This window comes from Erpetoichthys calabaricus, chromosome 16, assembly GCF_900747795.2.
Source record: "Erpetoichthys calabaricus chromosome 16, fErpCal1.3, whole genome shotgun sequence".
Classification (NCBI taxonomy): domain Eukaryota; kingdom Metazoa; phylum Chordata; class Cladistia; order Polypteriformes; family Polypteridae; genus Erpetoichthys; species Erpetoichthys calabaricus.
Window position 1 is genome coordinate 817,681 of NC_041409.2, and position 12,604 is coordinate 830,284.

The window sequence follows — 12,604 nt, forward strand, 5'->3', positions numbered from 1 at the left end:
ATTTATTTAAGTGGCTTTTATATAAAATGTGTTGGTAGTTTGAAAACAGAAAATAATGTAATGTGCTTGATTTGCTGTTTACTTGTCAGATGTTTAAAGTAGTCGTATTTGTAATGTGTTGTTTAGAATTACAGCTTTTATGTTGTACATTTAAATATTCAATTTTATTGTTAGTTTTGATTATTTGCAAACACTTATTCCATATTTCTTTAAAGAAATTGGTTCATGTACAATTTTTAACACATAGCTAATCAGATGCATACAGTAAAGAAATCACATCATATAGGCACAATGACAAAGGAAATTTCACTGGAATTCACATATCTTGGCTGTACTTCTGTGCGTGTGTGTACATTTGACTGAAGTGTCTACATCTGGTAGCACTGTGTGAATGTGCCTTGCCATGGACCTCTGAATTTCTGCCTAGACTCTTTGATTTAGCAGATTTTAACAACAATACACAATTCTTGGTTCTGGTAATGACTGTGCTGATTTTGTTTCTTCTATTGTAGGTGCAAAACATACTAAAAACAAGCCAACAAAAGGATGGTCAGGAGCTAAACACCTTACTTTCCTCGCCACACATTCAAGTAAGCTCCATCCTCTGTTGCCATTTTCTTCATTCCTTCAAGTCATTTTTCCTGTAAATTGCTTGATGACCTGTGCTGTTTGGAAGTAATCTCTGGTTCACCTATGTAGCTCTTCTCACTTGTTACAGTTTGTTCAGTAACATTCCTAATTCTTTATTTTGTTTAAGTTTTGACGTGTTCTTGTTTAGAATCTTGAGGTGGATCCTACATGCACACCTTCTATAAGTAGTTTGTCTTGTATAAACACACCTTCTATGGCTGTCTTCACGGCCATATAGCAAACTTCACCAATGTTACAAATGTCACATAGCAAAATGCAGATCATTCTCAAAAAATCTGTTTTAAAGCAACATAGCCATTTTCTGACCAGAGTCTTTGATTAAAAGTTATTCTTGTGTTCATTTCTTTCTTATAACAAGAGTCAAAGAAGAGATTGTACCTTTAAGTGCCCACAGTTTCCAGAGGAAATCTTTCCCTTTATTATAATTTTTGCAGAATTTGCAAAACAAATTAATCTCTGAGCAGATCTTAACCTTTAAAGTTGTATGTGTGTTAGTAGCACATGGGCTGTTGTTTAATATATAAATTAAAAACATATAGTCTTATGAGCATGGAAGTTGCGTATTTTTTATGGTCACTGATCATACTGAGGTATCAAAGTTTTAGCCCTAAAACTGATGTGACACTGTTAATGCAGGAAATGGCGCACATATATTTGCTGTTGTTTATCATTAGGCTAGATCATTTTAGGTGATTCCTGGTTTTTTATTTTTTAATTTTCTGAATTATTGGTCAGTCCCTGCGTTTACTTAAAGACTGTACTTAATAAAGCATTTTGTGATTACATCTTGAGCTGTATGTGTTGTCTAAATTGAGAAATACTCGGAGTGATATCCCTAATAACAGTATGGACTAGGCTTACCCTTGACATCTCATCTGTCCTTGCAGTGGGTCTGTAGTTGAGAATTTCACTTGAATTGATCAGCTTTGTCTTTCTATAGGCATTAATGCTTGCTCATGACAGGGTGGCCCAACAAGAGATGCAACCCGATACCGGAGTACCAATTGTGGATAACTCCTATGAGACAGTAACACAGTATGGTGGTGAGACAGTGAAGATTGTTCGCATTGAAAAAGCCCGTGACATACCCTTGGTAAGTTCTTTCAATTTAGCTTGGTGTAATTAAGAATCGGGTTGTGATGTTACTGCCGAGACAGTTAATCATTTTACAAGACACTGACCTGCAGAAGCTATGACTTCTTATTATAATTCATTTTGATATGACTTACTCCATATTTATATTTAAGATACTCATAAGGTTCTGACAGCAGCCTTTCCATTACCTTGAAGGCCTGCTACCCAACTATCAGTGATCACTTGTCCTTTGTGGCTCCCTTTTCAGAAAACTCTGCCACGAGGTTTGTCTTTGAAGCTCCATCTTTGTAAGATTAAAGTATTACCTGGTACTTATAACCTTTTCTTAACTGTTATTATTTTATTTTTCAATAAGTGTCTTTTGGCACCCATCACTGATGTTGACATTATTAGTATATCTCTCGGCTGTTTTATCAAGAAGCTCAACTATACAGTGCAATCATTTCATGGTTCCATACTCTGTTTTGATTCTGTTCATTTGTATGTTATTCCTTGTATACTGTACAGTTTAAAGAAAACTGATAGTGTGTGTTGGTTTGTGATAATGGTCACTATAAAACTTGTTGAACAACAAAGAATAATTGACTCTTATTTCACAATGAGTGCATTTTAATAATCCTGTATTTCACAAGAACCCAATTTCTAATAGGCCATGTAAACCCAATTCCATTTTGAGAATAGGACTCTGAGAAGTTGGGTTATTAACACACGAGATCCTTCCACAAGTAACCTGGTTTTTGGCTGTGTGAACCCTAACTGGTTTGCAGTTAACACTAGAATTACCAGAGCCTACGAGAAAACTCGTAAATCTGGCCCACCTTAAATCCGTTCACACCTCTCCGTCAGCGTCTTTTGTCCTGTAAATGTGCTGATTAAGACAAGTAGCAAGCAGCCTGCTATTCCATCCCCCCCATCGTCGCAGAACATTCACAAAGTTCTCCTAGCTCATGCCTTGATTGATTATCTGGGAGTGAAGTGCTGGAGTTTTAGAGTGGAAATAATAGATCGTTATTTGGAACACATGCATTTCATGTTCCGTTTCTACAGTAATCTGTATAAACACTGTGAGACTTGCCCGGACACCATCAGACAAGACACCGCATCTTTCTAAAACTCATGTTTATTTTTCTTCTTTTACCAACACAACACAGTCCCGCACAACACACTGTGCTCCTTGCCCAAATCACCTTTCTCCCGGGCCTTTCTCTCACTGTCCCTGGGCCGCCTTTCCTCTCTCCACGGGAGCTTCGTCCTGCTCCCACTCCCGACTCCAGCTCCCTGATTGGAGGGAGGCGGCCCCTTTTATTCTTACCCGGATGAGCTCCAGGTGTTCTGCCTTATGACACTTCCTGTTGTGGCAGAAGTGACGGGAGAGCACCCGGAAGCACTCCGGGTGTCCCTGGAAGGATCAACATCCATATTCCCAGGTGTGGCGGAAGTACACCTTTCCCGGGCTCTCTGAGACTCAGGGCACCCCCTGGCAGTGGGCATGGACCCCAACGGCCTTGAGCCACCTTGCTTCCCTTCCATGGCCCTCTCCTGATCCAGGGCGGTTGCCCCCTCGTGGCCCGGAGGACGAACACGCCACCTCCTGGTCCTTCCAGGCGTCCCGGCTGGGTCTGTCCCCCAGCCTCCTGCGACAACACATTGTTTAAACAGAAACTTTTTCATATTTTAGTAGTAAATGTTACAAAATGTAGGCATAAACTATAGAATGTGTGAAGCCTGAAGTCCAAAGATCAAATAAACACTTTCACAAAAGGTTCAAGGACGATACAACAGCTTCCGTGGCGTAGCGGAAAGATTTGCTGACTTGTAATCAAGAGTCCCCGGTTCGATCCCGACTGACTTCTATATTTACTATTTTCAGTAGTGAGCTGCCCTTATTGTTAATATTATACAGTACACATGTACATTTGTTTTGTGTCTATAACAGCCGCTGTAAATTTATAGGACTTGTAAAAGTTACCTTTTTTTTCACTTTTATTCTCTCATTCACGACCACGATGCATACTGCCGCCCCCCCATCCCCCCCCTCCACTCAGGGATCTGATGGTGTTACTTTTTATCTGAAACTGGGAATAACTGTAGATGTGAGTGGTGTTTTAAGGCAATGGAATTGGACATTCTCTGATCTGGATGGATAAAAGACATAGGTATATATGATATTTGGAATAACTCATTTTATGACCTGTATAGTACATTTCAGACATCATCGTGGTACGAATGCAACATTATTCATATTATTCATATTCATTCACAAAACATCTTGCGGTAGTAATCACTGACCGTGTGTTTCACGTGTTTTTTTTTTTTCACGATCTTACCAGTCCCCACATGTTACTGTATGGTGATGTTTCTTTTGTACTCCAGGACATGCAGAGGAAAGAATAGTACAGAGATGTCAGTTCAGCGCTATATGCAATCATCAGATTCAAATGTTAACAGTTTACACATACGCAAGAACCGTCCTTCCTACATTTACGACGTGTACCTGTTACAATGCGCATACTTTTCTCTGTGCTGTGGGGGATGGAATAGCAGGCTGCTTGTCTTAATCTGCACATTTACAGGACAAAAGACGCTGACGGAGAGGTGCAAACGGATTTAAGGTGGGCCGGATTTATGAGTTTTCTTGTAGGCTCTGGTAATTCTAGTGTTAATGACATGTCCCTTGCACTGTATTTGCGTGTGAATGTGTTAGTTTTGTACATGCTTTCAGTGACCAGGGGTATTATTAGTCGACCAGATACATTTCCTGAGGCAAATGCTCAGGCTATGCTTTATTACTTTTTTCTGGTTGAAATCCTGTTTCACACTATTTTAGAAAACACAAAATTTATGCCGATGACCTGAATGTACAGTGCTAAGCTCAGCAGCACAATCTCAGGAGCTGTTTTGGGGGTAACGCGTTAAAAGTAGTGTGTTATGTAATCTGATTACTTTTTAAAGTATGAGTAACCTAACACAATACAGTGGAATGTGGGGTCAAGACTGTAATTTGTTCCAGAACTCTGGTCGCAACCCGATTTGGTCGTGACCCGAAGTAATTTCCCCCATAGGATTGTATGTAAATACCGTTAACCCGTTCCGGACCGTACGAGCTGTATGTAAATATATATACGCTCTCTCTCTCTCTGCCTCTCCCTCTCTATCTCTCTCGCTCGCTTGCTCACGCTCGCTCTCTCTCTCGCTGCACAGGGAATGCACAGGGAGAGACTGAACACGTGCGGAAATCATCGGCGCGTACAAACCGGAAGGGAAACTGGTTTGTTCATCACCTGAGTGTGTGGTTGTGAACAGATGCAAAAGTTTGGTGAACTTTTTGGTCGTAACCCGATTTGTACGTGGTCCGAGACGTTCGTGACCCGAGGTTCCATTGTACTTATTTTATTGAAGAAAAAAATACTTGCACTATTATTATCCCAGCAGCACAGGAGGTAAGGTAAGGAGCACACGTACTGGTATGCTGCTCTTTTGCAGGGCTCAATCACACAGCCAAACAGAAAAGAGTGTGCTGTCGACAGAAACCTATAAATAAAGTATCAGTTTAATTTTAATCCAGTTATTAACTATTGATATGTTTAAAAATTGTAATGAGGTGACGCAATGGCCAGTGTTCATATTGGAATTCTTCAGGGGTGCAAGCTAGGGATGTAAAAAGGGGATGGAGGAGATTCACAGTATCAAACTAAGGGAAAATATCACAGAGTTCAGGCTTCTTTTTGGATTAAAGGCAGTCAGTGATGACATTTAATCTTTTTGGAATAGTTTGATGACATCAGAGCATTCAGATAAAGGAGAACTTCAGAAGCTTACTTACATAGCTGAGTGTGTCCATTATGCTAACATATTTAGCACAAAGTTTCACACAAGGAATAATACATATTCTTAATTTTTATTTCTAGTTTTTTAGAATTGGATTTCCTGTAACTGTGAGAGTAACTGTGTAACTGATTCCAACTTCAGCTCTTGTCCTTTTTCATCATTTTTGTGTGTTTTAGAAATTGTCAAGTAAACAATAGCCTGTTTTCGGTTTGTCTTCAATAGGGAGCCACAGTGAGGAATGACATGGACTCTGTGATAATCAGCAGAATTGTCAAGGGTGGAGCAGCGGAGAAGAGTGGGCTTTTGCACGAAGGAGATGAAATTCTAGAAATTAATGGCATTGAGATTCGGGGCAAAGATGTCAATGAGGTTTTTGACATTTTGGTAAGAGAGAATCAGCCCAATGTTTTCCTGAGCATTAAACAAAGTATTATGATTTTTACACTTACGTTTTGCCTTTCAAAATAAAACTGTATGTACTGATTGTCTGATTTATCAAGCTGAAAATGATATATGTTGATGCCTAATAAAGACAAAATAGCAGTATGTGTCTATTGTAAAGCATGCACTCCATTAGATTCATAATTATGTGATAGAAAAATTGAGGCAATGCAGCTCTGCTTATTAAATTCTGTTTTTCTGTCCCAAACAGGCTGATATGCATGGCACATTGTCATTCATTCTTATTCCCAGCCAGCAGAGCAAGCCACCTCCCACAAAGGAAACTGTGGTAAGACTTTCTCAGCATTAGACAGTACTGTATGTGAAAAGCGTGCGTCGACATTTAAGAGAACAACCTAAGTGAAATTGTGACACCCCCAGTCAATGAATGAGTGATCATTTAATATTTTGATTCATTTCCCTTTTATAGTTTACCACACTTTTTATTGACAAGCTCATGTGTTTAAAAACATAAACACAATCTCACATACCTACATATACAAATCCAGTACATGAAACATCTTACTGGCAAGTGTTGTTAGAAATGGGATCCTTGGAATCTCACCTTCTTAAAGCCAGTCCCAAAGCAGGCCTTTAGTTCCTGTGGCGGCGATACACTGATCATGCATACAGAGAGAACATGTATTTAAGCACATTTTTAATTTACCAACATCAACATATTCCAATTGAAATAAAGGGGAAGGAAAATCAAATTAATGTTTGACTCAAACAATTATACAGTGTCCATTATATGAGTAGGAGAATTTTGAGTTGAAGATTTTGTGTCTGTTGCATCAGCTGTTCACTAAAGTGTTAAATCAGATGTTTACTGTATTAGGGATTGTTTATATCACAGTGTTGTTGGAAGTGGTACTTTGGGAGGACGTCAAACCTCCTTTTGCTCTGTTTCATGCACTTATGAATAGCCTTTCCAGTTAAAGTGATGAATGGAAATGCACCCCGGTTCCTCCCCGCATGGAGTTTGCATGTTCTCCCCATGTCTGTGTGGGTTTCCTCCCACATTCCAAAGACATGCAGGTTAGGTGCATTGGCGATCCTAAATTGTCCCTAGTATTTGCTTGATGTGTGTGTGTGTATGCCCTGCGGTGGGCTGGCGTCCTGCCTGAGGTTTGTTTCCTGCCTTTCGCCCTGTGTTGGCTGGGATTGGCTCCAGCAGACCCCCATGACCCTGTAGTTAGGATATAGCGGGTTGGATAATGAATGGATGGATGGAAATGCACAACAGTTTTACTCCATTGCATGTTTTTGAAACTGGTGCCACACAGAGTGAAAGGTTCAGATGAACAATCAGCAGAATCTCATCCAGTATGGCCAATGTATAAACTATGGCTTACAGAGATTTATGTCAGTGTCCTATTTAATGATTTTTCCCTAGATTCTCAATTCTGAAATATATTTTTCCTTTTTGAGACATCAGACGACTTGCCTAAAACTGTAAGATGTACCAGAGTGCTAGCACATCCTTATTGTTGTATTTGTCTGATTTATTTATTTTCCTGTCTTCACAAAGGTTCATGTGAAAGCTCACTTCGATTATGACCCATCTGATGACCCTTATGTACCTTGTAGAGAATTAGGACTATCTTTCCAAAAAGGTGACATTTTACATGTCATTAGCCAGGAAGATCCTAACTGGTGGCAGGCCTACAGAGATGGGGATGAGGATAACCAGCCTTTGGCAGGCCTTATTCCAGGTAAAATGCATACTGAACTAAATGGCAACATTTCTTTATAAAAACAGTGGTCTGGTTGATGTTATTGGAACATTGATAAGCTGAGCATGTGATTTAAGACCCTTTTAATGAAAAATTACCAGATTCCTCCAATCTTTAGTTTCTGACTTCTTTTGTCACAGTCAATCTTGTGTGTCATATATTTCAAATTAAACTTGAATGCTGGCAATTGTTTACTTAAACTTTGAGGCAGTTTATTATTTTCTTGCCTCAACTAAATCAGATATACAGATACCATATATACTCGCGGATAAGTTCTCCAGCTGATAAGTCGGGACTTGATTTCACCGTGTACTTTCTGGTATTTTATAATGTCGCTCATATGAGTTGAATGCGGAAAAGTCACGCTGTTGGTACAAGGGATTATGATATGCAAATGCCCACCTGCGAGAGTAACCACGAGCACACTGCCTTTTTCTTCTATGTGGGTGCGGCAATGCACTGTATCAGCACGTGCTCCGAACCTCTCTTTCTCTCTCTCTTGTGACTATGTGACCTCAAGGTAATACCCAAACTATTCCAAAGCGACGTTTGCACTGTTTTGTGTTTTTTGTATCTCACACCCTCATACACCTTTATCGTAAGTGCATCCCTTATCTATGATGGAGTGTTCGATCAGAAGAAAATATGAAGCTGGTTTTAAATTAAACGTCATTGAAGTAGCGATAGAAATTGGTAACTGTGCTGCTGTAGCAAAATTCAATGCGTCTGAGAAACTGATGTGAGAGTGGAGGAGGCAAGAAGATGTTAATAAAAAAAAATTAAGTCGCATTTTTGAACGGGCGTATAAGTTGGGGTCTGATTTTATGATCGATTTTCTAGGTTTCAAGATCCAACTTATACGTGAGTATATACGGTACACAGAATGAGAACTATAAAACCATATGTGGAAATTGTACATAAATTAAGAATTATTATTTATAATTACATATAGCTAATTATTATAATTGTCTGTTAAATAGCAGCATTTGACTGCTTACACAGATAGAAAAATCTAAAAATATAACAAGGACAAAAGTAACAAATGTACAAAGTCATGCGTCTATTCAGAGGTACACTAATTAATGTATTTATTTTGCCTCAATTGCTCACAAAGGAGACGTCTGGCCACCATCAACCTAGAAAAATAGTTCAGTTAAAGTCAAAATTTTCTGAAGCATTGAGATCCGCATTTTTAGCATTTATCAGAGCTTTCCCATTTCATTAGGCTTGTAACATAAAGTAGAATGAAAGTGGATTGTTGGGTTCAATGTTTATGTATTCCTTTGGTGTCCTCACTTGCTATCTGTCATGCTGAGCTAAACATGTCCCACATTCTCATAGACTTAGATATTTTATGATTTAACAGTCCTAAACTCGCCCATTATTGGTCTTTGATTGGGTGGGCTCTGCAGTGGAATGACTCTTTCTCCATGCCTTGTGCCTGATGCTTCCAGGAGTCCCGGTTACTCAAAATTAGGTTAATAACTAAAGTAAAGTCCATTGTCGAACTGCAGACTACTTGGATACTTAAAAGAGGAGCTGGATGAGAAACTGTGGGTAGGAAATGTTTAGGATGTTTAGACAAATAAAGAGACACCATTGGTGTGTTTTAGCAGTCTGCTACCAGGCTGATTGAGAGAACAACTGCATAGACAAATGTCAGGCTTTTAGAAAACACTCTTTAAATGACCTCCGTTAGAATTATTGTGCCCTGTGCAGTTCAAAGTTGGCGGAAATTTTGACAGAAAAAAAATGTCCAATTGTTAGATGCAAAGCTTTTAACATCAAAAACAGAAGGAGCACAACAGGATTTGCATCACTACATAAAGTACTCTTTAAATATTTTGAGAGAAGGATAAAACTAACCAAAAGAATATCAGAGTTGGAAGCACAGAGGAGGGCAAAAACTGCAGAATTCACAAAAGTCCTCTGTGTCCAATGCATGTACTGCAGAGCACTCGATGCCACTTTCTCACTCAGTATAACAGAACTTCTGGCTGTGGGTTTGTGTCTTTGACTTTGAGAAGAAATGTACTTCATTAACCTTTCATTTGGATCCCAGTGATTATTGGTGCGTTTCCTCTGTCTGCAATGTCCGCGTTGTGCTTGCTGAAGTTGTAATAATGAAAAGATGTATTCTCTACAGGAAAGAGTTTTCAGCAGCAAAGAGAAGCCATGAAACAAACCATTGAGGAAGATAAGGAGCCTGAAAAGTCAGGTGTGTGTTTATTTCCTGTGTTGGAGAGCATTTTTGTATCTGCCAAGTGAGAGAAGCAAGTGCACTTAGTGTTAATTAGGCTAGCACTGTCAAAGCAGATATTTTGTTTAAACATATTTTTACTATTCTGACAGGCAAACTTTGGTGTGCAAAAAAAAACAAAAAGAAAAGGAAGAAAGTTATCTACAATGCCAATAAGAATGATGGTAAGGAGATGAAACATATTTTTGAAATTTTAGTTACTGCAACTACAGTCTCCTATGTTTAATCATGAAAGAGAAAGGCATAATTGGAGGAAAGACTGATGTATGCATAGATGAAACCATATAAAATTGTGTGTTTTACATTTTGGAGCTTTCTCATTTGAATTCCTTTTTCCATTACTGCAAATAAATGTGAAGAAAAAGTGTATTTGAATTACAATGTGGCATTTATTGGTTATAATAATTCAAAGTTGGTCTCATTTATGAAGTGATGTTATTCCCAAATTTGTGTGTAAGGTGGTAATGCTATTACATACCAGGATATTTATCAGCATAGAAACAATTGTATGGCATAACCAAATCCCGTTTCAGCACTCCACTTGCAAATTTAAACTGGTGCAAAGTAATTTCCATGTCTGCCAGTTTGCATCAGTGACATGAGCATCACCAATTAGCAGGCTGAAAGGACCCTTGCCCAAAACTGAGCTTATTTCCTCCATAACACGTCGAGAGTCATAGGGCCTTCCTTTAGTGTCATGCCTAGAGATGCCCATCTCCTACATTTTGAACAGATCATGTGCTAACCTGAGTCAAGGAACCAAAGAAGATATTACTGACAGTAATCGGGTGAGAATTATTCACTGAAAAAAGTGCAGAGTTTAGTTTCTGAAGTAAAGATTTGTTACAGAGAGGATTTTTGACATAAATACCAAGTAAATGTATACTTTTATAAAATCCATATAAAGTATCTCAAGCAAAGGGTCTGCTGCACTTTGGTGTCTATTTACTTTGGGCCCTGGAGTGTTGGCTTTCATTGCCAGTTTAAGTACACTTTGTGTGTTGTCAATGTGTTGGCTTGGTTTTTCTTCACACTTCCCAAACTAAACTTAAATTAAACTTAAATTAATTGGTGCCTCTTAATTGCTTGTGCATGCATGTGTTTTGCAATGGATTGGGGTCTCACTTGGAGGTCCTCAGCACTGAATGAGCAGAATGCTGCTCTCCATGAATTTGTATTGGATTAAGAGAATTATGATGATGAATGTAAAACTTCACTCACTGAATGGGTAAGATTTGAATTTGGCATAAATATAGAGTTTAATGTACAGCAGGAGTGGGTGTTACTTCAAAACCCAACATGAAAGATGTGACTTATTCCCTTCTGGTTTGTGAAAATGTGTTCTACTCTTCATCTTAATGCACACTTTGTTTAAGTGTTAATCTTTTGACTGTCTTCTGTAGACTATGATAACGAGGAGATCCTGACGTATGAAGAAATGGCTCTCTATCATCAGCCGGCCAATCGGAAAAGGCCAATTGCACTTTTGGGACCTCCCAACTGTGGCCAGAATGATCTCCGGCAGAGACTGTTAATGAATGAGCCTGAGAGGTTTGCAGTTGCTATCCCACGTAAGATAATTGAAAAATTTATAAAAAGGGGTTTTATTACAATCAAGGGGGTCTTTTGAGCTGCTGGGGGTGTATTCACATGGGCAATTTGTTCTGTGCCCGAGCATGTTTGTCTGCATGTAATCCCACAAAGTCTAGTTCATTTGACTAGTATGATCGCTCCGTGTTGGGCCAGCTGACCCCGGCCTGCTTAGAAGAGGTGGGCCGAGAATGGTTCAGTAGCATTCGGGAACAGTGTGATCGCAAAATGTGCCCAAGCATGGTAAACAGACATGACATCAATGATGCGACATGTCAGATGTCAGTGCAATTCTCATTTCATTCAATACCATCTGAGTTAAAAACAGGTTTTTACTCTGACATTACACATGACTGTGAATTGTAGTTGGCAAAAAAGCTGCAAATTCCTCCCTTAACATCATTTGTCACTATAAAAATCTTCTAGGAAGTGCAGCATGATTAACACAAAAATGGTGTGCTGCACTCAATAAATCTGTAAGAGGGTAGAGTGTTATCCTGCCCTACACTACTCCAGAAAAACACAAAATAAGGAAAATTTGGCTTTACACAGAGCTGCATGGTCATGACTAAAGTGCGCCCTGGCCCAGAATGTTAAGTGTAGTGTGAGTGCAGGCCAGTGGGGGAGTAGAGAGGGGGAACAATCGCGCTTGGGCATGGTACAGAACAATAGTGCCTAATGTGAGTACACCCTAAGATACCTAACAGTTGTTAACACTAATAAAATAATTGTGAATTTTTTTCAGGATTAAAATACATTGTTATTCACTGCTTTGGCAATTATTGAATTTTGTTTATTTTGCTGTAGCATTGAATTTCTCTTTTCTTTTTTTTTTTTGCTTAACTTAATAACAGTGTAGTTTCTGAGCTAACAAATGTTCAAAAGGTAAGACTAATAATAATTTGAATTAATTGTTTAAGAAATATAGCAGGGATAAAAATGTCTGTCCTCAAATAGCTTCCCACTGTCACTTACGATTTAACTTTTGACATTTGTGTTTACA

At 38.9% G+C, this 12,604-nt stretch overlaps 2 protein-coding genes across 2 annotated transcripts in view; one reads left to right on the forward strand and one right to left on the reverse strand.

Moving 5' to 3' along the window:
• Positions 1-12,604, reverse strand: part of si:ch211-10a23.2 (Galectin-related protein A-like) — a 493,745-nt gene that overhangs the window by 228,391 nt on the left and 252,750 nt on the right. The window lies entirely within an intron of this gene.
• The window catches only part of pals1a (protein associated with LIN7 1, MAGUK p55 family member a), a 163,802-nt gene that overhangs the window by 142,832 nt on the left and 8,366 nt on the right, over positions 1-12,604 (forward strand). Inside the window, exons 4-11 of the mRNA XM_028821461.2 lie at positions 513-590; positions 1,592-1,744; positions 5,797-5,958; positions 6,227-6,304; positions 7,547-7,730; positions 9,898-9,969; positions 10,104-10,175; positions 11,415-11,582. Coding sequence (XP_028677294.1) covers positions 513-590; positions 1,592-1,744; positions 5,797-5,958; positions 6,227-6,304; positions 7,547-7,730; positions 9,898-9,969; positions 10,104-10,175; positions 11,415-11,582 — 967 coding nt within the window. The remainder of the gene's footprint in view (positions 1-512; positions 591-1,591; positions 1,745-5,796; positions 5,959-6,226; positions 6,305-7,546; positions 7,731-9,897; positions 9,970-10,103; positions 10,176-11,414; positions 11,583-12,604) is intronic.